The sequence below is a fragment of the Musca domestica genome, unplaced genomic scaffold (assembly GCF_030504385.1).
Source record: "Musca domestica strain aabys unplaced genomic scaffold, Musca_domestica.polishedcontigs.V.1.1 187, whole genome shotgun sequence".
NCBI classification, from domain to species: domain Eukaryota; kingdom Metazoa; phylum Arthropoda; class Insecta; order Diptera; family Muscidae; genus Musca; species Musca domestica.
The window spans coordinates 646571-672581 of NW_026712243.1; the positions used below are offsets into that span (position 1 = coordinate 646571).

At 37.6% G+C, this 26011-nt stretch overlaps 3 protein-coding genes across 4 annotated transcripts; 1 reads left to right on the forward strand and 2 right to left on the reverse strand.

Annotated features, from left to right (window-relative positions):
• Window positions 1-42: 42 nt before the first annotated feature.
• LOC131801948 (uncharacterized) lies at window positions 43-25788 on the forward strand. Its single transcript, XM_059121088.1, has 2 exons — window positions 43-150; window positions 25578-25788. Exons 1-2 carry the CDS (start codon window positions 96-98, stop codon window positions 25724-25726), a joined length of 204 nt encoding a protein of 67 aa, XP_058977071.1. The 5' UTR covers window positions 43-95; the 3' UTR covers window positions 25727-25788.
• Window positions 8835-9715, reverse strand: LOC131801947 (uncharacterized). Of its 2 annotated transcripts, none has more exons than XM_059121087.1 (2): window positions 9632-9715; window positions 8835-9558 (listed from the first exon to the last, which is right to left on the reverse strand). In XM_059121087.1, exons 1-2 carry the CDS (start codon window positions 9639-9641, stop codon window positions 9029-9031), a joined length of 540 nt encoding a protein of 179 aa, XP_058977070.1. In that variant the 5' UTR covers window positions 9642-9715; the 3' UTR covers window positions 8835-9028. The 2 variants fall into 2 exon arrangements, with proteins under 2 accessions (XP_058977070.1, XP_058977069.1); XM_059121086.1 differs by having other exon boundaries at window positions 8835-9576; window positions 9632-9707.
• LOC101891419 (uncharacterized) lies at window positions 19145-20945 on the reverse strand. Its single transcript, XM_005186983.4, has 2 exons — window positions 20809-20945; window positions 19145-20734 (listed from the first exon to the last, which is right to left on the reverse strand). Exons 1-2 carry the CDS (start codon window positions 20915-20917, stop codon window positions 19275-19277), a joined length of 1569 nt encoding a protein of 522 aa, XP_005187040.3. The 5' UTR covers window positions 20918-20945; the 3' UTR covers window positions 19145-19274.
• Window positions 25789-26011: the final 223 nt, after the last annotated feature.

The window sequence follows — 26011 nt, forward strand, 5'->3', positions numbered from 1 at the left end:
CAACATTTATGAACTTGAACTTAGACAAAGTTTAACTTGAGTTAGATTTATCAGCATTGCAGCAGCAACCACATCTAAGACAACAATTCAGAAAAATGCCAGCTGGACGTGTTGCCGGAAAGGCGGGTTATTCCAACCACTACTATAATGGTGAGTTTACACAGTACAGTTTTTAGTTCCTTTTGTTTTGATTTCCGCATAGTTTGCTTGCTTGATTTTCCAGTAGTTGCTTCATTCATTCATTATTCTCTCTTTCTTCTTTTCATTCCACTTTAGACGGTACGTATTTTTCAAAACACACACACACCCACCCACACATGCATATCCATGCATCCAACATTTGCATATATGTATGTACATCCACCAACACGAATTCGAACACCCACCCACCAACTCACACATTCATTGAATACTTGGATCAGGACATAAATCTCTCACACAAATTGGATCGTATTCTATTAACATTAAATTCCGCATTGTGTTATGGTTTGAGTTTAAAGGGGGCCAAAATTCGGTGGGAATGCTTAACAATTCCCGAAATGCAAAAAGGGTAAGTGGAATTTTTGTTGTTGTTAATAATGAGACCGTGAAGCCACAATTGAAATTTTCTTTAAAATGCTTCTAATTCCTGTAAATAGTAAAATTTCTTTAACAGTTTTTTTAATCAAAATTTATTGCACAAAACTTTTGAAGATTTTATTTATGTCGGATAAAAAAGCATCCAAATTGCAGCTGAAAATATTGACAACTATAAAAAAATTGACAGCATGTTCATTATTTAGATTCTATGCTTATTATATACTTATCACAAGTTTTGATTTACCTATTTTTATTGCTGCAAGTGGCACTGTAATTAATTTTTTTAAATAATAAAATTAAAACAAGTAAGCAAAGGCTACAGTCGAGCGGGGCCGACCGTTGAATACCCTACAACACTATAATAAATTATACAGTTTATATAGGCCATATACTTGAAAGAATTCCACAAGATATTGTGACAAATAATAAAAGAAAACCATCAGGATTCGTTCTAATTTTCGAATAATAGAAACTTGAACTAATTTGCTCATTTCCAATTTATTGGTAGATGTTGCACGTAAATGGTCTTCCTAGATCTGGAACCAATATTTCCCAAACACCTATAATCTCTCAGAAGTGGCAAAAGATTAACATTTATTATTGGTTTTTGACTTAAACGCATCTATGTGAGATACAGACATTTGACTATATTCTTCAACGAAATCAGCCTTAACGAAATAGTCAGAAGTGCGTCTTTTCTGTATTTGTGAATTCTCCAAAAAGACACTGGAATGGATATTTTCGTATTTTGTTTACAAAAGTTGGCAAACTATTTCACAGATTGAATATTTTTGGATGGCCATCCAAAACTATTTGGCTTTTGCAATGTCCGGTAACCTCCATTCAAATGCGATCGGTCGATAATTACGACTTGCTGACAATTTTGCAGTTTTTTTGTCCATTTCAACCCCTACATATATATCGCGATTATCTCCAAAAAGTGTAGGCTTCTATTCTGACCCTCATCTTATCCCCATGCAAAATTTCATAAGGATCAGGCCATAAATGCGATCTGTATATGATATCCTGATATCCTAACTACTTAGTTTTGTTAGCTGTAGAAATATTACCAAATGTTTAATTCAAAATGAAAATATGCCAAAAAAATATGACAAAATTGAAAAAATATGAGAAAATTTTACAAAATCAATATTTTCATCTTTAGAGAGATATTTTTATTTTTTTAGACGTTTTTTCCTTCCTGCCAAGAGGCCATTCTGAATTAATGATAACTATCGAAATCAGTTCAGCCGTTCTCGACATATAAGAGATCTTTTAAGCATATCTTCTTTGATAGACATATATATCGCACATATTTTGCTATATATCCGATTTGATGGATGTTAACATCAATGTAAAGATCAGAGGTAACCTTGTCATGGCTATTGATTTCGCCGGGATTTAAAATGTTCGCGGTTTAATGAAAAATGTTGAAATTTTTCAACACAAAAGATATGGTATTTTTTATCCGCTAAATATTATCCGATGACCACCCAAATTGGTAGGCTTCTTCCCCGCCCTAAACTCTAGCTACATGCGCAATTCCGCGTCGATTGGTCTATAATTGCGACCTGTAGAGCAACTGCAAAATCAGGAAATTTTTCAGTTTTTGGTCCATTTCAACTCCTAAATATTATGCGATCATCTCCAAAAGAAATAGGGTTCTATTCTGACCTTAACCCCACCTACATTCTAAATTTCGTGAAGATCGGGCCATAATTGCGACCTGTAGAGTGATTACAAATTAACATGGACAGACGGACAGACGGACGGACGGACGGACGGACATACATAGCTAGATCGACTCAGCTCGGCGAGCTAGGAAGATCCATATATACTTTCCTATATGGGAAACCAATATTTCGAGGTGTTACATAAATTCTGGCCCAATCAAACTTATAATACCCCCAACACATAGTGTTGTAGGGTATAATTAGTAAATTAATATGGGTTGGTAAGTATTATATATTTATTACAGATGTCTATGTTATAAAAAAATATTTACATAAATGATAACTTTTATTTATTTATTTTCCTTTCTGCACCACAAGATTAATATCTTGTAAATTACAGTGCAGGTTACAAATATTAGAAACATATCCAATTTTAACTAATGCAATAAAATACATAATTTGAACCAAAAATATACACATATTGTTTAGTTAATACTAAAAATTTGAGAAATGTAGGGGAGAGGAGACAATTTTATACTTATATTAATTTTAATTAAGCCTATTTATACCCTACACTACATAGTGCTAAGAGCATTATGCCCTTATGCATTAACATGGAGAAGAAAGCGAGATAGTCCCATAGTTATTTTTGAGGATCTACATGGAATCACTTTCTGAGTCAATTCGTCCGTCCGTCTGTCCATGTACTTTTGTGAACAAAATGCAGGTCATCTTTATTATTCGGTTGAGATGAAATTGAAATTGTTTGGCCCAAGGATGAATCATATTGAAATTGGTGAGAATCGGTGTAAATTTCAACTACACAAGAATGATATTTAGTATCAGATATCTAATATAGCCCAGGTATACCTCTGCCAAATTTGATCAAGATCGGTTCAGATTTAGATATAGGTCCAATATATACCTTCAACCAATTTCGGGTTAATTGTGAACCAAGTGGCCAATATTAGTCCAAATGACCTGAATTTTGGCACATCCAAACGAATTCAATTCAATTCAATATCGGTCCAAATAACCTGAATTTTGGCACATATGACGGAATTCAGTCAGAAGCAAGTATATCAAAAAATCAATTCAAATATAGCTATAGCTCCCACATTTAGGTTTCAACCGATTTCTCGTTCGTAATATACACTACCAGATATCAGATATTGCCCTGAAATACCTCTGCCAAATTTTACATCGGCGGTCGTAATATTAACCCACAAGAATGATGTTTGGTTAAGAATATCAGATACAGCCCAAAAATACCTTTGCAAAATTGTATCAAGATCGATTCAAATTTGGGATAGCTTTCATACCTATCTCAACCGATTTCGTGTTACTTGTGCACCAAATGGCCAATATCGGTCCAAATAACCTGAATTTTGGCACATCTGACGGAATTCAGTCTAGAAGCAAATACATCAAAAAATCGGTTCAAATATAGCTATAGCTCCCACATATAGCTTTCAACAGATTTGGTGTTAAAGTCCCTCACATTCGTAATATGCACTCCACAAGAATGCTATTTTGTACCAGATATCATGTATTGCCCAGAAATACCTCTGCCAAATTTTATCAAGATTTATCTTCATTCGATTTCGGACTAATTGTGCACCAAATGTCAATATCAGCCCAAAAGTCCTGAACTTTGGTACATCCTACCGAATTCAGTTTAGAGGCAAGTACATCGAATTCGGTTCAGGCATAGTAATAGCTCCCACACATATATATATATATATATATATATATATATATATATATATATATATATATATATATATATATATATATATATATATATATATATATATATATATATATATATATATAATATATATATAGCTCTTTTGAGTCTATTTTCTTTCTTTTGTGGTGTAAGTTCTTGCACGTTTTGGAATTTTAATGGCCACTTGTGGTTTTCCAGCCAAATATAAAGAAATCACGCTATCACGCTTGAATTCCATCACGAAGAACTTTTTTCTGGAAAATTCTCACCAAAATGCTTTTGAACGCTTGTAAACGATATAACGAGCTGTCACTGGAATAATTTTAACAGCTGTCGGACGAGTGGCTTTCAAATTACAGCAGTCTGAAGTTGGTTGCAGTTTTTTCATCTCACCCTGTATTGCCCACATTCATGAATATGCGTAAATTTCAGGATAAGTCATTTTTTGAATAGAACGAAGAAATTATCTGGTATTTTCATATATCGACTTTTGGAAAAAAAAAAAACAGTAAAGAAAGTCTTTAAGTCGGGCGGGCCGACTTTATGATACCCTACACCACTTTGCTAATTAAGTAGAGCTCCACATAACAATTAAAAGTTTTTATGGAAGAATTTAATCATACACTCTATGATTAGAATTATAATTTAAAGTTCAAAGGACTAAATATGCCGAAGCATTTGTATCTTTTAAATTCGGAATTGTATTGCCCATTTGGTGCACAATTAATTTGAAATCGGATAAAGATATATATGGGAGCTATATCCAAATCTGAACCGATCTCGATAAAATTTGGCAAAGATATTCCTGAGCTGTATTTGATATATGTCCCTCCATATCGTTGTTACGGAGTGCATATTACGGTTGTGGGTAACAAATATAACAAATCGGATGAACAATATATATATGGGAGCTATAGCTATATCTGAACCGATCTTCACCAAATTTTACTTACTACCTTCTAGACTCAATTCGGTCGTACGTGCCAAATTCCATCCCATTTGGGCAAATATTAGACGTTTGGTGCACAATAAAAGGTAAATCGGACGAAGTTATATATGGGAGCTATATCCAAATCTGAACCGATCTCGATAAAATTTAGCAAAGGTATTTCTGAGCTGCATTTGATATATTTCCCCAAATATTGTTGTTTACAGAGTGCATATTACGGCTGCGGAGGACAAAAATAACAAATCGGGTGAACAATATATATGGGAGCTATAGCTATATCTGAACCGATTTCCATTAAATTTGGCATGCTTATAATGCACAAAGTCATAATACCCTGACCCCCTTGTGGTGTAGGGTATAAAAATTCTTTATTTCACTATTTGCGATAAACTTAACAAAATTCTAAATTTAAAATGTTGTCCCTCGGTGTGTGGATTCCGTGGAAGATTGGCGATTCAAGTATATGTTCATCAATTCATTAAACAATTATTCAATACATTGCGGCTAACATTAGTTCCTTATATCGATACTTAGCATAAGACTGTTTTTCTATGTTTATTATATAATATGTTTACTATACTATCTTAATACCACATATACAGGATGAGGTGAAAAAAACTTCAACCTACTTCAGACTGCTGTCATTTCTAAGCCACTCGTCCGACAGCTATTAAAATTATTCCAGTGACAGCTCATTATATTGTTTACAAGCGTACAAAAGCATTTCGCTTAGAATTTTCCAGGTTATTCGTGATAGAATTCAAGAGTGATAGTCGGCTATCGTTAGAGCACTCAAGCATTTAAATGTAAATAAATCTTTTGTGTCTCATACCATCGCTCGTTACCGTGATATTGGTAGCGTAGCCCGACGTCAAGGAAGTAGAAGGAAGAAAATGGTTCGAAAAGTAAGGAAGTAACTTGATCGAAAACCGCGTCACAGTGGCCGAAAAATGGCTGAACATATCGCAATATTCCATTCAGCAAGTATTGAAAAATGAGCTCGGGGTAAAGCCATTCAAATTCCAAAAATTGCAAGACGCTCTCCGCTCGTATTAATCGACCGTGGCATCAGAATAAATGTCGAATATTATCGCGAAAATATTCTGGAGGGTGTATTTAAGCCTTGGGCACGCAAACATTTTGGCCGCAGAACTTCGACATTCCAACAGGACTCATCACCACCCAGCACGCGCCGCTCAAAAATGGATACAAAATGAGGTTCATCGCTTCATTTCCAGCGCACAATGGCCACCACAATCCGCGGATACTAATCTATTGTGTCTGGAGTATTTTAGAAAGCAAGGTTGGCACTATAAAAATACCAAAGTGTCGATCACCTCAAGCAAGCGCTTCGTCGGGAATGGGCCAAAATACCGCAGTGCAACATTCTAGCAGCGTGTGACGGTTTCATTGGCCGTTTGAAGGCCATAATTCGTGCCAAAGGTGACCAATTGGAACAAATCTAAACTTATTCTAAATTTTGATGTTTTTTCCTACTTTTTATACCCTCCACCAAAAAAAGTATGGAGGGTATATTAAGTTCGTCATTCCGTTTGTAACTCATCGAAATAATCATTTTAGACCCAACAAAGAATATGTATATTCTTGATCAGCGTAAAATTCTAAGACGATTTAGCCAAGTCCGTCCGTCTGTCCGTCTGTTGTAATCACGCTACAGTCTAAACCAATTAAGATACGAAGCTAAAATTTTGTACAGATCTCTCTTTTGTCTGCAGGCAGGTCAAGTTCGAAGATGGGCTATATCGGTCCACGATATCGTATAGCCCCCATATAACGATACCCCCCGATATTCGGTATTTTGATGATTTTACCCACATTTTTCAACGGAATTGTCTGAAAATCCATACAAGGAGTTCCTTGTGGGTACTTTATACCTCGGCAGAGAATTATCTATATAGGCCCACGATATCGTATAGCCCCCATATAACGGTACCCCAGATATTTGGTATTTGGATGATTTTATCCACATTTTTCAACGGAATGGTCACAAGGGGTTCTTTGTACACAAGTAGTTCTTTGTGAGCACTTTACCCCCCGACGGAAAATTCTCTATATAGGTTAACGATAACGTATAGCCCCCATATAACGGTATCCCGCGATATTAGGGTATTTTGATAATTTTAGCCACATTTTCCAATCGTATTGTCTGAAAATCCACACACGGAGTTCTTTGTGAGCACTTTACCCCTGAAACGGAATTGTCTATATAGGTCCACAATATCGTATATTCCCTCTGATATTCGGTAGTTTGATGATTTCAGCCACATTTTTCAACGGAATTGTCTGAAATTCCACACAAGGGGTTCTTTGTGAGCACTTTACCCCCTGACATAGAGTTTTCTACATAGGTTAACGATATCGTATAGCCCCCATATAACGGTACCCCCGTTATTCGGTATTTTGATGATTTTAGCTATATATTCCAATGGTATTCTCTGAAAATCCACACAAGGATTTCTTTGTGAGCACTGTAACCCCTGAAAGATATTTGTCCACAATATCATATATCCCCCATATAACGGTACCCCCGATATTCGGGATGTTGATGATTTTAGCCACATTTCCCAATGGAATTATCTGAAAATCCACACAAGGAGTTCCTTGTGAGTACTTTACCCCCCAGACATAGATTTGTCTATATAGGTCCACAGTAGCGTATATCCCCCCATATATCGGCACCTTCCGATATTAGGTATTTTAAAGATTTTTACAGAATTTTCAATGGTTTTTTTTTTTAATATTTTCTAATTCGTTCCAAATGGTGGAGGGTATTCAAAGTTCGGCCCGGCCGAACTTACTGCTTTTTTACTTGTTTGATTTCATTCAATAAAATTTAAAAACAATTATGGCGTTTGACTTTGTTGCAGTTATTTGTAAAAAATATTCTCCCCGTAAAAAATAAATTTTTAACTTGTCATTTGAACTCCCTTTTGGCAATTGCAGCCCTTATGACGAATCCCTCTACAATTGTTCTATATTTTTATACCCTCCACCATAGTATATAAATTTTCGAAATATACATTATAGACCCCATAAAGTACATATATTCTTGATCAGCATAAAATTCTATGTCGATTTAACAATGACCGTCCGTCTATCCGTCTGTGGAAATTACTCTAGCTTCCGAACGTATCGAAGTAGATTGATAAAATTTTACTCAAATGTATATTATGTCTGCAGGACTTTTGGTAATGGTACCTCCCGATATTCGGTATTTTGATGATTTTAGAGACATTATTCACCGGAATCGTTTCAAATTTGGTTGGCCATTTTTAATCCTCTCTGCCGTTCTCTATACTCAGTATTATTCTTATACTCTCTATTCATTTGGTGATTGTTTTCATGCTGAGTTATTCTGATTCGGTTATGCTTAAGAGAATTTAGAGTAGTAAAAATCATGATCTGTTTATGAAATTACACGATACACAACGGAGTTGTGGTGATTCGAAGCAGGTCTCCCAAATTCCCAATTAAACAGGAAATTCGAGTATAATAGTATTTGCATGGCGCTTAAGTCCGCTTCAACAGTGGACAATATCTTACTTGCTCCTTTTTGTGCCTTAAATTTTTTAAAAAAAATTCAACAGTACAAAACCCATAAAACGTGAGATTGTTGCCCGATCTTCTAAAAACTTCTCACATGCAATTATATTCTAGGTGAAGATAAAATGTATTGCTTCCAGCCTTCTAGTAACCTATCTGATCAAAGAAAACATTCCATTGCATATTTGTCAAATAAATCCTCGTAAAGGAGGTTTTCCTCAACAAAACGATCTAATGTAAACTTGATATTAGTTCAAACTTTGCACATGCCAATAAAGGAAAGCTAAGGTCAAACTTAACTTTGGATGGCATATGACGATAAACGAACAGATACTTTCTAACTTGTTTTATTGAAAAAATTACTTGTCCTGAAATTTATGCATATTCATGAAATACACTTTCATTAAAGATACGTTTTTACCCATGTCACTTGAACTCATTCCTGGCAGTTGCCGCACTTACGACGAATACCTTTACAATTGTTCTCTATTTTCAAATAATTCTTTGCTTCATAGCTCCCACGTTCAGCCTTTACGATCTATTTATTGGACAATTTGTTACTAAATTTCTGGCACGACAACTTAACGTCTGACGATCGAACCACTGGGTCAGAGGACAGTGTTGGCGTTTAGGCCGGCCATTGTGACAAATGTAATAACGGCGACAGTGTCTGGGATCCACCAAAAACGTGTCATCTTTCAAATTGACACAATCTTGATGGGTCCAAAATACACGAACCGCAAAGCTTGAAGGCGGAGAATTGGTATTCGAATCACATTCCCATGTGGTTGTTGTCGTCGTAGCGATACATAAAGAAGTTGTTGTGGTGTCACAGCTATGCATTCCACTTGTCGTTGTTTCAACGGAAACCGATGATGTTGAGGTTGTAGTGGTGGATTCGGTGGTCGTCGATGTGGTAGAGGATACTGTTGTCGTTGTTGTTGTTGTTGTTGTTGAAATTGTTGATGTCGTTGTGGGGATTTCTATGTGAAATGAATCTATGGGATTTATTCCACAATCTCTGGCATTGCTCAGGTTAATGGCAAATAATAGAAGTAACACTGAAAATATATTATATCCTGCATGAAAATGAAAATATATTATTTTTTATTCTAGTTTCTAAAATAATCTTACCGAGTTCCATTATAAGCTATAAAGATCGGCGACCAACGTATCTAAACAAATGTCAAATAGTTTTCTCTAATATTTTCATTTTTATATGAACAGGGTCTGTTAATAGCGAACATTTGACATGTGTTTTTGTTAGAAAACATGTAGATAACTAAATTTCCATACCCTACTCCTTTTCGGGAGGAGTTTATTTGACAATTAGTTTGATTCGAGGGTTTGTAATGCATAGCTGTACCTGCAAATGTGTGAAAATCGTATTGCGATCTCAATATGCCAAATTTAAGAGAATTTCGTTGAAAAATATGTCAAAACAATGGGCCCAGGAGATTTTTATAACCTAGACCACATCGAGATCGGATCAGATTTGGATATAGCTCCCATACATATCTTTATCCGATATCAGATTTATTGTGCTCCAAATGGCTAATATCAGCCCAAATGAACTGAATCTCGGTAATTCCGACTGAATTGATCCTGGAAACAAGTACTTCAAATTTGTTTAAAATCGGTTCATATATAGGTATATATATATATATAGCCATGTATATGTTTCATCCGATTTGGGATTTTTGAGTCCCTTGCATGCGTAACATACATACCACAATCTCTGGTACCAGATACCAGATACAGCTCAGAAATAATTGTTTAAAATGTTGTCAAGATTTGGATATAGCTCCTATATAACAGGGTGAGATAAAAAAGTCAAACGCCCTAGTTTTTATACTCTCCACCTTGGAAAGGAGGGTATATTAACTTTGTCATTCCGTTTGTAACATCCTTAAATATTCGTCTTAGACCCCATAAAGTATATATATTCATAATCAGCATAAAATTCTAAGTCGATTTAACGATGTCCGTCTGTCTGTCTGTCTGTCTGTTGAAATCACGATACAGCCCATATTATTTGACGTAGAGCGCCAAAATTTAGCAGAGCTATTTGCATTGTGTCTAGGATGGTTGGTATTGAAAATGAGATATATCGGTCCACGTTCTGGTATAGTCCCCATATAACGGTACCTCCCGATATTCGGTATTTTGATGATTTATGCCACATTTTTTCACGGATTTGTGTGGAAATTGGTATTTGTATGTCATAACGGGTCCCTGAGCGTGTAGCGAAACATTGTAATTATAGGTCCACGTTTTGGTATAGCCCCCATATAGCGGTACCTCCCGATATTCGGTAATTTAATGGTTTTTGCCACATTTCTTCTAATGTTTCTTTTACCCTAAGGTGGAGGGTATTAAAAGTTTGGCCCGGCCGAACTTAATGTTTTTTACTTGTTAAATTTAAAAATCTCGGAAATAGCATCAAATTTTAGAATAAGTTTAGATTTGCTCGAATTGGTCACCTTTGACACAAATTATGGTCTTCCAACGGCCAATGAACGCGCCACAGGCTGCTCGAATGTTGCTCTGCGGTATTTTGGCCCATTCCCGGCGAAGTGCTTGCCTGAGGTGCTCGACACTTTGGTATTTTTTAGTGCCAACCTTGCTTTCCAAAATACTACAGACACAATAGTCCAATGGATTGGCAATCGGAGATTTTGGTGGCCATTGTGCGCTGGAAATGAAGCGAGGAACCTCATGTTGTAACCAATTTTGAGAGGCAGGTGCTGAGTGCGATGGTGCTGGCTTCTGTTGGAATTTCCAAAGTCTGCGTCCAAAATGTTTGCGTGCCCAAGGCCTCCAGAATATTTTCGCGATAATATTCGACATTTATTCTGATGCCACGGACGATTAATACGAGCGGAGAGCGACCATCGGCTGTTATAGCGGCCCACATCATCACCATGGCCGACGCTTGAGTTCTGGTGGCCAACCGAAGGTGCATATTTCCAGCTGACCTCTTTGGCAAGTAAACACGATAATTTCGTTTGTTTACAAACTGCTGGACAAGGAATGTTTTCTCATCGGAGAAAACCAAATTCGGCAGTTCACCACTTTCGGCCAAGCGAAGCAACTCTTTAGCTCTTTTGAGTTTATTTTCTTCTTGTTGCCGTGTAAGTTTTTGCACTTTTTGAAATTTCAATGGCTTTACCCCGAGCTCATTTTTCAATATTTGCCGAATTGAATATTGTGATATGTTCAGCTCACGAGCCATTTTTCGGCCACTGCGACGCGGGTTTCGATCAAGTCGCTTCTTTACTTTTCGAATCATTTCTGCTGATGTTGCTGTTTTCTTCCATCCACTTGACGTCGGACTACGCTACCAGTATCATGGTAATGAGCGATTGTACGAGACACAAAAGATATATTCACATTTAAATGCTGGAGTGCTCTAACGATAGCCACTTGTGGTTTTCCAGCCAAACATAAAGAAATCACGCTTGAATTCCATCACGAATAACTTATTTTCTGGAAAATTCTCACCTAAATGGTTTTGTACACTTGTAAACAATATAATGAGCTGTCACTGGAATAATTTTAGCAGACGAGTGGCTCAGAAATGACAGCAGTCTGTCCGTCCGTCTATCCGTCTGTGGAAATCACTCTAGCTTCCGAGTAGCTCTAGCTTGAAGTAGATTGATAAAATTTTTCTCGACTGCAGGACTTTTGGTATTGAAAATGGGCCATGTAGGTCCACGTTTTGTTATAGCCCCCATATAACGGTACCTCCCGATATTCGGTAATTTGATGATTTTAGAGACATTATTTACCGGAATTGTTTCAAACTTTGAATTTGAAGTTCGAGATGGATACTACAGCCTATGAGAGAAAATTGTTGGAACAGGTCCACGTCTTCGTATAGCCCCCATATATCTGTACCTCCCGATATTCGGTACTTTGTTGATTTTAGAGACATTATTTACCGGAACTACTTCAAATTTGGTATTTGAAGTTCGTAATGAATACTACAGCCTATGAGAGAAAATTGTTCGAACAGGTCCACGTCTTCGTATAGCCCCCCTATAACGTTACCCCCTGATATTCGGTATTTTGATGATTTTAGATACATTATTTACCGGAACTATTCCAAATTTGGTATTTGAAGTTCGTAGTGGATACTACAGCCTATGCTAGAAAATTGTCAGTGCAGGTCTACGTCTTCGTATAGCCCCCCTATAACGATACCCCCTGATATTCGGTATTTTGATGATTTTAGATACATTATTTACCGGAACTATTCCAAATTTGGTATTTGAAGTTCGTAGTGGATACTACAGCCTATGCTAGAAAATTGTCAGTGCAGGTCTACGTCTTCGTATAGCCCCAATATAATGGTACCTCCCGATAATCGGTATTTTGATGATTTTAGCGACATTATTCATCGATTTTTTCTAAGTTTCGCATTTGAATATTGTAATGGCTTATGACAAAAGTTGCCTATGCAGGTTCACGTCGTCGTATAGGCATTCGGTATTTTTAAGATTTTAATAGAATTTTTAACGGATTTTATTTTATTTTTTTTTTTTTTTGGAAATTGCCAAATTTGAACCAAATGGTGGAGGGTATGTAAAGTTCGGCCTGGCGGAACCAACAGCTTTTTTACTTTTTTATTGGTATTAAGAAGGAACATATGTCCTGTTTTCTTAAATTTCACCTCTTTGGCGTTTTCCAAAGTAATGACCTCCGATTTTTGGAAAAGAGCTGCTTGTAATTTCTATTGAAACCGTCGAAGTTCGCCCTAGAGAAATATGCTATTATTTTTCATAATTCTACTCAGCACGTTTAAAACATCGAATTTCATTAGCTCGGAGAGATATTCTGCAATTTTGTTTATTACACGTTCTTTTATTATTTTTCTGAGCATAATCATCAGCTTCCACATTTGGTATTACAAACTTTTGAACCTTTTCTGCAAAAAAGAACTTGATTTTAAACCTTCTCGCTTTATAATGGCATTTAATATTCCCGCCTCTATAATAAATAAACCTTTACAGGATTGCCTATATTCGACGGACCTATGGGCCTTTTGGGCCCATTCCAATCGACGAGGCTTGTCCGCAGACAACATTCTGTGCGTCAATTGAATTTTGTACGGGAACAAATGCAAATCAATGCGAATAATCCGTTGTAAAGTGGACCGAGCCATGCCCAACTGCTGAGAACGGCGTTTTTGGGATGTTCTTGGGGACCTCTCAACACTGGCTCGTACGGCAGCGATATTCTCGGCCGATCGCCTTGGTCGACTTTTATATGGCCTCTTCGGATTAGAAAGAGCCTTACCAGTCGAAAATTTTTCGTATAAACGCTTAATGGTGTTCATAGAAGGCGCACTTCTCACATTTTTAATGTTTTAAACGCACGTCGAGTTTTCACAATTGACTTCTTCTGTTGAATGTAAATTTCAACTATTTCAGAGCGCTCGCGTGGCGTGTATTGGTTCATGGTAAAAATCTGCTTGGACTGACGCTTCAAACGCGGTATGTCGTTAAGCGATGTGACATCTCTGTCAAAAGTTATGGCGTTGCCAGATGGGTCCGTCGAATATGGGCAACCCTGTATATAGTGCCAACTGCACTTTATTTTCACCAAAATGCTCTTCTATTTTTTGGAGACTAGCGGCGGCGTACTCACATTGAAGTTCGTATAATCCACCACGGCTTGATATTTAGTTGTCAGATTTTACATTTTTCTTTGTCTTCCTTTTTTTTTCTTTAGTGGTTCGTCTTCAAATAAGTCCTTCATTATTTGATTCTCTTTGTTTCCGTGACTTGGTATTTTTGCTTCCCATTCATTTTTCTGTCATTTTAATGCATTTATATACGTCCCGCCTCCGGTTCTTTCCACTTTCATAAATGTGAACAATCGAATGACCAAATGCTGAGAAAAGATACCATCCGCTCAGTTCAGGTTTAGTTTCAAGTTTATGCGGCTCGAAGGACCAAATGTGGATAAAGAAACCAACCGAATCTAATTTTATTTATATTGTGCAAGGTACAATAAATTCGACCCGACCGAACTCCATCTATTTTACTTGTCTTGCAACATTGTATGTACCCTATTAGACCAACGCCCTATTCTATAAACGTTTTTTTCCGATTTAAAACATGAGAAGAACCATATTTTCACTGGAAAATAGTAATTTGTAATCAAACATTACATCACGCAAGGAATACAATGAAGTTGAGTAAGAACCTTTTTATAACGCAATTGATTCTCTCCTTTTTTTAAAAAAAGAAAATCTATCTATTTCCCTGCAGAATTGTCATTTTCCGTGATAATTTTGTTCTCAGCGATATTTCTGGGCATCAGCTTGGATTGTAATAAGATTACTGAGGATACAACAACAACAACAACATCATGCTCTACACCTACAGCCACTACTACGCGTGTAAATTTCTTTCGCTATGCTCTCAATCTGGTGAGTCGCGATGATTGTTTGTCTTTACCGAATGGTGTATTCCTCACAGATAGCCGTCACTGTGGCCGTTACTACATGTGTCAAAATGGACGTGTAGCATCGCAACGATGTCCCATTTCACAATGGTTTGATCGTGAAAACCTAATCTGTCGTAATCGTAATTTGGTTACAAATTGTCCTGTGAATCGTACTTGAATTTGAAAATAAAAAAAAAACAGGTTGCAACTCAAAAAAAAAAATCAAGGAGAGGGCGTAGTTTTAAATTTTATTAAAAAAACAAGTAAAAAAACATTAAGTTTTAATACTCTCCACCTTGGGGTAAAGGAAGCATTGGAAGAAATGTGACAAAAACCATTAAAATGCCGAATTTCGGGACGTACCGTTATATGGGGGCTATACCAAATCGTGGAGCCATACATACAATGTTTCGCCACCGGAGCTGGAACCCATTATGACCAACAAATACCAATTTTTAGACAAATCCGTGAAAAAATGTCAAATTACCGAATATCGAGAGGTACCGTTATATGGGGGCTATACCAAAACGTGGACCTATACATACAATGTTTCGCCACACGAACTAGGACCCACAAATACCAATTTTTAGACAAATCCGTGAAAAAATGTGGCAAAAAAATATTAAAGTACTGAATATCGGGAGGTACCGTTATATGGGGGCTATACCAAATCGTGGACAAGTACATGCAATGTTTCGCCACCGGAGCTGGAACCCATTATGACCTACAAATAACAATTTTCAGACAAATCCGTAAAAAAATGTGGCATAAATCATCAAAATACCGAATATCCGGAGGTACCTTTATATGGGGGCTATACCAAAACGTGAACCTATACATGTAATGTTTTGCCACACGCACAGGGACCCGTTATGACCTACAAATACCAATTTTCAAAAAAAAATCCGTGAAAAAATGTGGCATAAATCATCAAAATACCGAATATCGGGAGGTACCGTTATATGGGGACTTTACCAGAACGTGGACCCATATATCTCATTTTCAATACCAACCATCCTAGACACAATACAAATTGCTCTGCTAAATTTTGGCGCTCTACATCAAATAATGTGGGCTGTATCGTGATTTCAACAGAGAGACAGACTGACAGACAGACATATAGACGGACTGACAGACAGACGGACATCGTTAAATCGACTTAGAATTATATGCTGATTATGAGTATATATACTTTATTGGGTCTACGACGAATATTTAAGGATGTTACAAACGCAATGACAAAGTTAATATACCCACCTTTTCAAGGTGGAGGGTATAATTAAGGGCCATCATGTAACAATGGAAACGATGTAGGTTCACGATGGGAACCTGCCGCGTTTTTACTTTCAAGTGTATGAAAAGAATACAAAGCTTCAAATTTGCGATTACCAAATCAGCGCTCTCCTGATGCTAATGAATTCGGAAAGTTCCCCATAGGCAGTTGGTGCAAAATGTCTAAGAGTGTCCACCAAATATACCTTGAACAGCAGGACGCCACATTTTAGCGGAAATGGGTTGTTTTTGCCGCAGGGGTGTTTGAAAACTACACACAGGGTAATGTTCGTAAGTTTTTTTGAGGATACGATGAGGGTTAATTTAGGGATATAGTTTAGTATAAGAAAATAGTTTTTAGAACTAAGTATAAGAACTGTACTAAATGGTACTAAATTTTGTACAATATTGTTTTGAGTGAATGTATAGAAGTGGTCGTCCAGAAAATTCTTACAATAAATTAACAAAAAGTACTTCTGCAAAATACTTTGTACATACTCTTGAGTGCGGATGGGGCGCTGGGAAAATCTAACAACTAAAAATAAATATTTCAAATATTTTCGAAGGAAGTATCCGATTCGATCCAAACTTGGTACATCGTAATATTATTTTCAATTATTATTTTCTGGTACCTGCCACACAAAATGTCAACATATTCAAAGAAAACGAGTTAAAAAGTATCTGCCGGTTTTGCCGACAGATCTATACCCTCAGCCAATGTATTGAAAATTATGACCCTTTGTGAGTGAGGTACCAGAAGGGGTTTGCAGATATATATCATCTTCACAACAGATATTGTGTTAGCAAAATGTTTGTCTTTAAGCGTTTTGTTTTTCAAAATCTGGAACCCTATGTGGGGCAGGTAATGGTCCGATCTCTACCATCATTTTTTTTAACAGATCTTTTGTGTTGATGGAAATATTGCGATATATCAAGTCTTGAATGAAATCGGATGTTAATTTTGCTTTTTATGAGCTTCATGGATATTCAAAATTTTGAGCCTTTGTGGGGAAGATACCAGAAGGATTGGACCGATATATACCATCTTCACAACGGATCTTTTTTTTAGTAGAAATAATTGGATATGTGAAATATGAAGAACGATTTTGGTTATACAAAACTTTGACCCTTTGTGGGGAAGGTACCAGAAGAAATGTTCCGATCTCTACCGTTTTTATAACAGATCCTGTGTTGCTAGAAATATTCAGATGTGCCAAATCTAAATAGAATCGGATTTTAGTTTCGCGTTTTTTGAGCTCAATGGATATTCAAAATTTCGACCTTTTGTGGGAGAGGTACCGGAAGGAGTGGACCGATATATTCTATCTTATCACCAGATTTTGGGTTTATAAAAATATTGGGATGTATGAAATTTTAAGACAATCGGACTCTTACGTCATATTTTATAAGAGTTGTAATTATTCAAAATGTTTACCCTTTGTGGGGGAGACACTTGACGGACCTAGAACTGACTCAGATATTAGGATTTGCAAAGTTTTAACAAAATCGGATTATTGCTTCTCTTTCTGTGCAGAAATTTTTTTTTTGTTTTTTTTTTTTTTAATTTTGACCTTTTGTAAGGGAGATACCAGAAGGAGTAGACCGATGTATTCCAACTTGGCGCCAGACCTTGGGTTAATAAAATTATTGGAATGTGTGAAATTTGAAGACAATCGGACTCTTACATTACATTTTATAAGAGTTGTAATAATTCAAAATGTTGACCCTTTGTGGTGATGTACCTAATGGAATGAGCCGATATTGTCCATTTTCGCACCTGACCTAGAACTGGCGCAAATATTAGGATTTTCAAAGTTGGAGCGGTATCGGATTATCCTTTCTTTTTCTGTGCAGTAAAATATTTTTTTGAAAATTTCGATCTTTTGTGGGGGTGGTACCAGAAAAAGTGATATTGATATTAATAACCGATATTGTCCATTTTCGCACCTGGCCCAGCACTGACACAAATATTAGGATTTGCAAAGTTGGAGCAAAATCGGATTACCTGTTCTTTTTCTTTGCAAAAAAATATTTTTTTTTGAAAATTTCGACGTTTTGTGGGGAAAGTACCTGATGGAGTGGACCCATATTTTCCATTTTCGCACCTGACCTAGCAATGATTAAAATATTAGGATTCGCAAAGTTGGAGCAAAATCGAATTATGCTTTCTCTTTCTGTGCAATAAACTATTTTCTTTGAAATTTTTGCCATTTTGTATGGGAGTTACCAGAAGTAGTGGACCGATATTGCCCATCTCCGAACTCGATCTAAGTTTGATAATAATATTATGATGTACCAACTTTGGATCAAATCGGATACTTCCTTCAAGAATTATCGTGCGCACCAGCTAGCAAGACAGACTGATGGACGAACATCGCTAAATCGACTCCAAATGTCCTGAAACGGATTTAGTCCAAAGATACCTAGGTTCTGAAACCGTTATTTTGATGAGGCACGTTTTGGGCGTATCAAATGATAAATACCCTATATAGCCATATGACTGAGGGTATAATAATTTATAACACAGAAAGAGAAAAGGCAAAAGATCTGACGTTAAGATGGAAAATATATCACCACCCGTTTGGCACCTCCCCCACAAAGGGTCAACATTTTGAATAATTATAACTCTTGTAAAATGTGATGTAAGTGTCCGATTGTCTTTAAATTACATTACATCACAATATTTTATCAAGCCAAGGTTTGGTGTGAAGATGGAATATATCGATATACTCCTTCTGGTACCTCCCCACAAAGGGTCTGAATATTCATGAAACTCATAAAACACGAAATAATCATCCAATTCCATTTAGACTTGGTACCTTTAATATATGGAATACGGGGACACTTTTGTCGATAATTATTGCTAAATTATGTACCTCTACAGACCCCGACTGTGATAGTAAGATACACTAGAATATCTGAAATAATATTGCTGTTTATTTGGGATACACTATTTTTTTTATATATATATGTCGGCTAACCGATGTTTGGATATACATTGTGAAATATATCTGAGGCGTTGTCTTCGGGCTGGATGTGAAGAATTCGATTAATTCTTATTTGCCACACAATTGGTCACCTCGGCACGTGGACGGCAGCTATGTGCATCCTTGTCATACCATTGACCAATGCTGCATCTGACGCGTTTTGCACGCCTATTGGTGCAAACATAATAGCGACGGCAATGTTTCAAATCCAACAGAATGGTATTATCGGCCAGGGAGGCACAATCGTTGTATGACATTAGATAATTGAGCCTGACATTGCCGTTATTCCTGTCACCGTTACCGTTATAATTTCCAGAGTCTGACGAGCTTTGTGTCGTCGTAGGGCATGTTGTGGTTGAGCACGTTGTTGTCGAACAAGTTGTAGTGGGTGGTGGTTGTGTGACGATTCCGTTGCAACCAGAACCGTTACCGGAGCCGCCGTTTCCGGATCCACCGTTGCCGGATCCACCGCTGCCAGACCCGCCGCTACCAGAACCTCCATTGCCAGATCCACCACTGCATTCGCTACCAGAGCCACCATTTCCAGAACCGTTGCCAGACCCACCATTTCCAGAACCGTTGCCAGACCCACCATTTCCAGAACCGTTACCGTTACCGTTACAATTTCCAGAGTCTGACGAGCTTTGTGTCGTCGTAGGGCATGTTGTGGTTGTCGAACAAGTTGTAGTGGGGGGTGGTTGTGTGACGATTCCGTTGCAACCAGAACCGTTACCGGAGCCGCCGTTACCGTTGCCGGATCCACCACTACCAGACCCGCCGCTACCAGAACCTCCACTACCAGATCCACCACTACATCCGCTACCAGAGCCACCATTTCCAGAACCGCCGCTACCAGATCCGCCACTTCCAGATCCGCTTCCTGACCCATTACCAGATCCGCCGCCTGATCCACTACCACCAGACGAGTTACAAGGGGTGGTGGCAGACGTTGGAGCACATGAAGTGGGGGCAGTCGTTGGTGCACATGTTGTTGTGACGGTCGTTGTTGTGACAGCCCTTGGTGCATTTGTTGTTGTGACAGTCGTTGGTGCACATGTTGTGGTTTCATCGTTTACCCTATTTGAAGGCGTAACATAGGGATTTGGACGTATCACATGTGGCCTATATTCGGGTACTACTACCGGTGGTCGTCGATGAATATATTTGTTATATTCTTCATAGCGAGAACCAAAAGGCCAGATATAATCAATAACATGCGGCTTACAATCGTTGTCATTATAGCCCTGATAGCGATTTACTGGACAATCGACCAAGTAATCCAAATTACAAGATCTGGTGCGGGAGTCAAATAACAAACCGGGGCCACATGTTTGCCGCAATGCCTGGCCGCCAACGCATAGATAGTAACTTGAGCAACTGCTACGATCGGCTACGAGTTCGCCATCCTCGCAAGAGGAACAATCAACTGGCGATCTTTTCACAGGATAATTGAGACCAAAAACAGGGCTATGACCCCCAATTAGTTGGGGACCCACTATGGTCGCAAATACTAATAAATAGTCTAATATTTGGAAAGGAGGAGATCGAGAATCGTTTAAATGGTTATTTTTTTTTCAATATTTTGCAAATACTTACAAACTTTCATGGCGTGAACTATACTATTTTTTTGTTTTGCTTTTTTGATGTTTCGAAATGTTTTCCAGACGAAGCTGTCCAACTTATGATGACAACTATTGGCCCACATGGCCTATTTATATTAGTATCGTCTGCATCATTTGATGGAAAATGAGGGAAAAAAACTGATATCGCACCACTTGTAATTTCCTTGTCAATTATAAATGATTCTCGTGTTATGGCCAAGCCTAAGGCATTGAAAGGGTGATTTACATGATATTGCTTGCACTACTTCTAAGATGAAAATTGCATCAGGTGAAGCTGAAGATACAGATTTTTTTTTAACTTCGAATATTAAAAAAATTACACAATTATATATTATGGTGAATAGTATTAAGGATATATATGGGAGCTATATCCAATATCCAAAGACGATCTCGCTAAAATTTGGCATAGTTATTTCCGAGCTCTATAAGATATCTGGTACCCAATATCATTTTTGTGAGGGACTTAAAACCCAAAATCGGATGAAACTTATATATGAAAGCTAAAGCTATATCTAAACCGATTTTTATCAAATTTGACGGACTTGCTTCTGTACTGAATTCAGTCGGATGTGCCAAAATGCAGGTCATTTGAACTGATATTGGCCATTTGGTGCACAATTAACCTGAAATATGTTGAAGGTTTATATGGGAGTAACATGCAAATCTTAACCGATTATCACGAATTTTTATAGGTTTCGTCCTTGGACCAAAAAAAATATTGTTTAGAAATGTTCATCTCAATCGGATAATAAATGCGTCCTGCTTTTGGTTCACAAGAATACATGGACAGACGGACTGACATGCATAAATCGATTCGGAAAGTGATTCAATGAAGATCCTCAAAAGTAAATATGGGTCTATCTCGCTACCTTCCCCATGTTACAAACAAATGCACAAAGACATAATAGCCTTACCTCCAAAGGGTGAGATAAAAAACTGCCACAAAGTCAAACGTCATAATTTTTAATTATTTTTTTTTAAATTTATTAAATGAAGGCAAAAAATTTCGGAAATAGCATCAAATTTTAGAATAAGTTTAGATTTGTTCGAATTGGTCACCTTTGCCATGAATTATGGCCTTCAAACGGCCAATGAACGCGTCACAGGCTGCTCAATGTTGCTCTGCGGTATTTTGGCCCATTCCCGGCGAAGCGCTAGCTTGAGGTGATCGACACTTTGGTATTTTTTAGTGCCAACCTTGCTTTCCAAAATACTCCAGACACAATAGTCCAACGGATTGGTACCTGGAGATTTTGGTGGCCATTGTGCGCTGGAAATGAAGCGGGAAACCTCATTTTGCAACAATTCTTGGGTGGCGCGTGCTGAGTGCGATGGTGCTGAGTCCTGTTGAATGTCCAAGGTCTGCGGTCAAAATGTTTGCGTTGCCAAGGCTTTAATACACCCTTCAGGATATTTTCGCGACAATATTCGGCATTTATTCGTGATGCCACGGTTCACACCATCACCATGGCCGGTGCTTGAGTTCTGGAGGCCAACCGAAGGTGCACTGCATTTTCAGCTGACCTCTTTGGCAAGTAAACACGATCATTTTGTTTGTTTACAAACTGCTTGACAACGAATGTTTTCTCATCGGAGAAATCCAAATTCGGCAGATCAACACAGTCGGCCAAGCGAAGCAACTCTTTAGCTCTTTTGAGTCTATTTTCTTTCCGTTGCGGTGTAATTTCTTGTACTTCTTGGAATTACATTGGATTTACCCCGAGCTCATTTTTCAATATTTGCCAAATGGAATATTGCGATATATTCAGCTCACAAGCCTTTTTTCAACCACTGCGACGCAGGTTTCGATCAAGTCGTTTCTTTACTTTTCGAAACATTTCTGCTGATGTTCCTGTTGTCTCTCGTCCACTTCCTTGACGTCGAGCTACGCTACCAGTATCACGGTAACGAGCGATGATACGAGACACAAAAAATTTATTCACATTTAAATGCTGGAGTGCTCTAACGGTAGCCACTTGTGGTTTTCCAGCCAAATATAAAGAAATCGCACTATCACGCTTGAATTCCATAACGAATAATTTTTTTCTGGAAAATTCCCACCAAAATGCTTTTATACGCTTGAAAACAATATAATTAGCTGTCACCGGAATAATTTTAACAGCTCTCGGACGAGTGGCTTAGAAATGACAGCAGTCTGAAGTTGGCAGCAGTTTTTTCATCTTATGTATATTTTTATACCCTCCACCATACTATGGAGGGTATATTAATTTTGTCCTTCCGTTTGTAACTCCTCGAAATATTCATGTCAGACCCAACAAAGTATATATATTCTTGATCAGCGTAAAATTCTAAGACGATTTAGCCATGTCCGTCTGTCTGTCTGTCTGTCTGTCTGTCTGTTGTAATCACGCTATCTTTCGAACAAATTGAGATAGAAGGCTAAAAGTTTGCACACATGTATTTTTTCCCAGTAGGCAGGTTAAGTTCGTAAATGGGCCATGTAGGTCCAAGTTATCATATAGCCCCCATATAACGGTACCTCCCGATATTCGGTATTTTGATGATTTTAGCGACATTATTCACCGGAATTATTTCAAATTTGGCATTTGAAGTTTGTAATGGATGCTACAGCCTAAGACAGAAAATTATCTGTGCAGGTCCACGTCTTCCTGTAGCCCCCATATAACGGTACCCCCGATATTCGGTTTTTTGATGATTTTAGCGACATTGTTTACCGAAATCGTTTCAAATTTGGTATTTGAAGTTCGTAATGGATACTACATCCTAAATCAAAAAATGAGCCATGTAGGTCCACGTCTTCCTGTAGCCCCCATATAACGGTACCCCCGATATTCGGTTTTTTTATGATTTTAGCGACATTGTTTACCGAAATCGTTTCAAATTTGGTATTTGAAGTTCGTAATGGATACTTCATCCAAAGTCAAAGAATGAGCCATGTAAGTCCACGTCTTCATATAGCCCCCATATAACGGTACCCCCCGATATTCGGTATTTTAATGATTTTAGCGACATTATTTACAGGGATTGTTTCAAATTTCGTATGTGAAGTTCGTAATGGATACTTCAGCCCATGCCAGAAAATTGTCTGTGCAGGTCCACGTCTTCGTATAGCCCCCATATAACGGTACCCTCATATTCGGTATTTTGACGATTTTAGCTACATTATAAACAGATTTTTCTTCAAGTTTCGCATTTAAATATTGTAATAGTTTATGAAGTTGCCTATGCAGGCCCACGTCGTCGTATAAGCATTCGGTATTTTTAAGATTTTAACAGAATTTTTAACGGTTGTTTTTTTTTTGGAAATTGCCAAATTTGTACCAAATGGTGGAGGGTATTAAAAGTTCGGCCCGGCCGAACTTACAGCTTTTTTACTTGTTTATATATTATTATTATTTTTTTTTTTTTTGAAAATCTTGAAATTTTGTGGGGGAGGTACCGGAAGGAGTGGGCCGATATTGCCATTCTTCGAACTCGAGGTAAGTTTGATAATGATATTACGATGTACCAAGTTTGGATCAAATAGGATACTCCCTTCGAGAGTTATCGTGTGTACCAGCCAGACAGACAGACGGACGGACATCGCTAGATCGACTTCAAATGTCATGAAACGGATTTGGCCAAAGAGACCTAGGGTCTAGAACTGTTATTTCGATCAGGCACGTTTTGGCCGTATCAAACGATATATACCCTCTGTAGCCACATGGTTGAGGGTATAGATAATATCCGTGCTAAATTTTGTTTGTGAGAGAGGAGATTAGGTATATGTGAGTGTATGGGCTTCTTGGGGGCCTTTAAAAACTCTATTATATTTGAACTAAAGGGTCAAGAATGGAAGGTAATTGTGGGGTAGTGATAAATATCAAGCTTGTTTGTTTTAAGTTTTTATACCCTAAACCACATAGTGGTAAGGGTATTATGTTTTTGAGAATTTGTTTGTAACATGAGGAAGGAAGCCAGTTAGACCCTTAGTTACTTTTGAGGATATCCATACACTCACTTTCTGAGTCGATTTATAGAGTTCGGAAATACCTTTGCCAAATTTTATCGAAATCGGCTAAGATTTGGATCTAGCTGCAATATATATCCTTTCTCCGATTTCAGGTTTATTGTGCAAATAATGATTAATATCAGCCTAATTGGTTAAATTTCGGGGCGTACGATTCCATTTGGTGGAATTCCGCTCCGAGTTGTATTTTTTCAATATAATCCTTGAAGTGGTATCATACACTCTATAGCAATGTTATTGGGTGTAAAAATGTCTCCGTCTCAGAATTGGATATGCCTGCCATATTTTAGTTCGCTCTGAAACGAAACAGTAACTGCTCTAAAACCAAATGGTGATAGGTAGTATGATCTACTTCAAATAAATTATTTTTGTTGCGGGAGCTCTACTAAATATGCATAGTTGTGTAGGATATTATGTAGTCGGCCCCGCCCGACTTTTCCTTACTGGTTTTAAAATAAATTTTTAGTTTCATTACAACCACTCATTGAAGAAAGACACCAAAAGGGATCCCAGTTTAGCAAAAGTAAATGGTCCTTAAATATCCTATTCGCCGTGAGTATATGACATTGAATAAAAACTCTCTCTCTCTCTCTTTAAGCTTAATAATTTTCCATTTTAAATCCTTTTTTACCATATTACCAGCATATATCCAATTCTGAGCCAGAAAATTTCTTCAACTCAAAACGCAAAAAAATCCAACAACTAATTTCTTCTTTTTCTTCTTCTTATTTTTTTTTTTTCATTTTCTTTAGGCCGCTCATATGTTGGCATCAATGAGGAGATTATGTGGGTTAGCATTGGCATGGGCATAACCATTGCCCTATTGATCACCATTGCCCTGTGCTACATTGCACGCGAAAAATGTCAAAAGCGTCAACGAGAATATTATGTGTCAGCATAGCTGGCTTTAAAATGTCAATCCGATTTGGCGACCAAGAGTATCACCGCAACACCCGCCACAACAACAACGACGAAGTTGACGAAGTCACAACCAGCTGCAGAGAAGGACAGTTGTGGCGACACAACTGCCGTCAGCACAAAGAAAGCCAAAAAATTCTCATTCAAAGTCAATAAGGGAAAGCGTGATTATGAAAGCAGAAGGACCACCGCCACCACCGACATTTCCAAAACCCCCACCACGGCCATCATCAATCATGGCACTCAAACAACGACCAGTTTTAGTAAT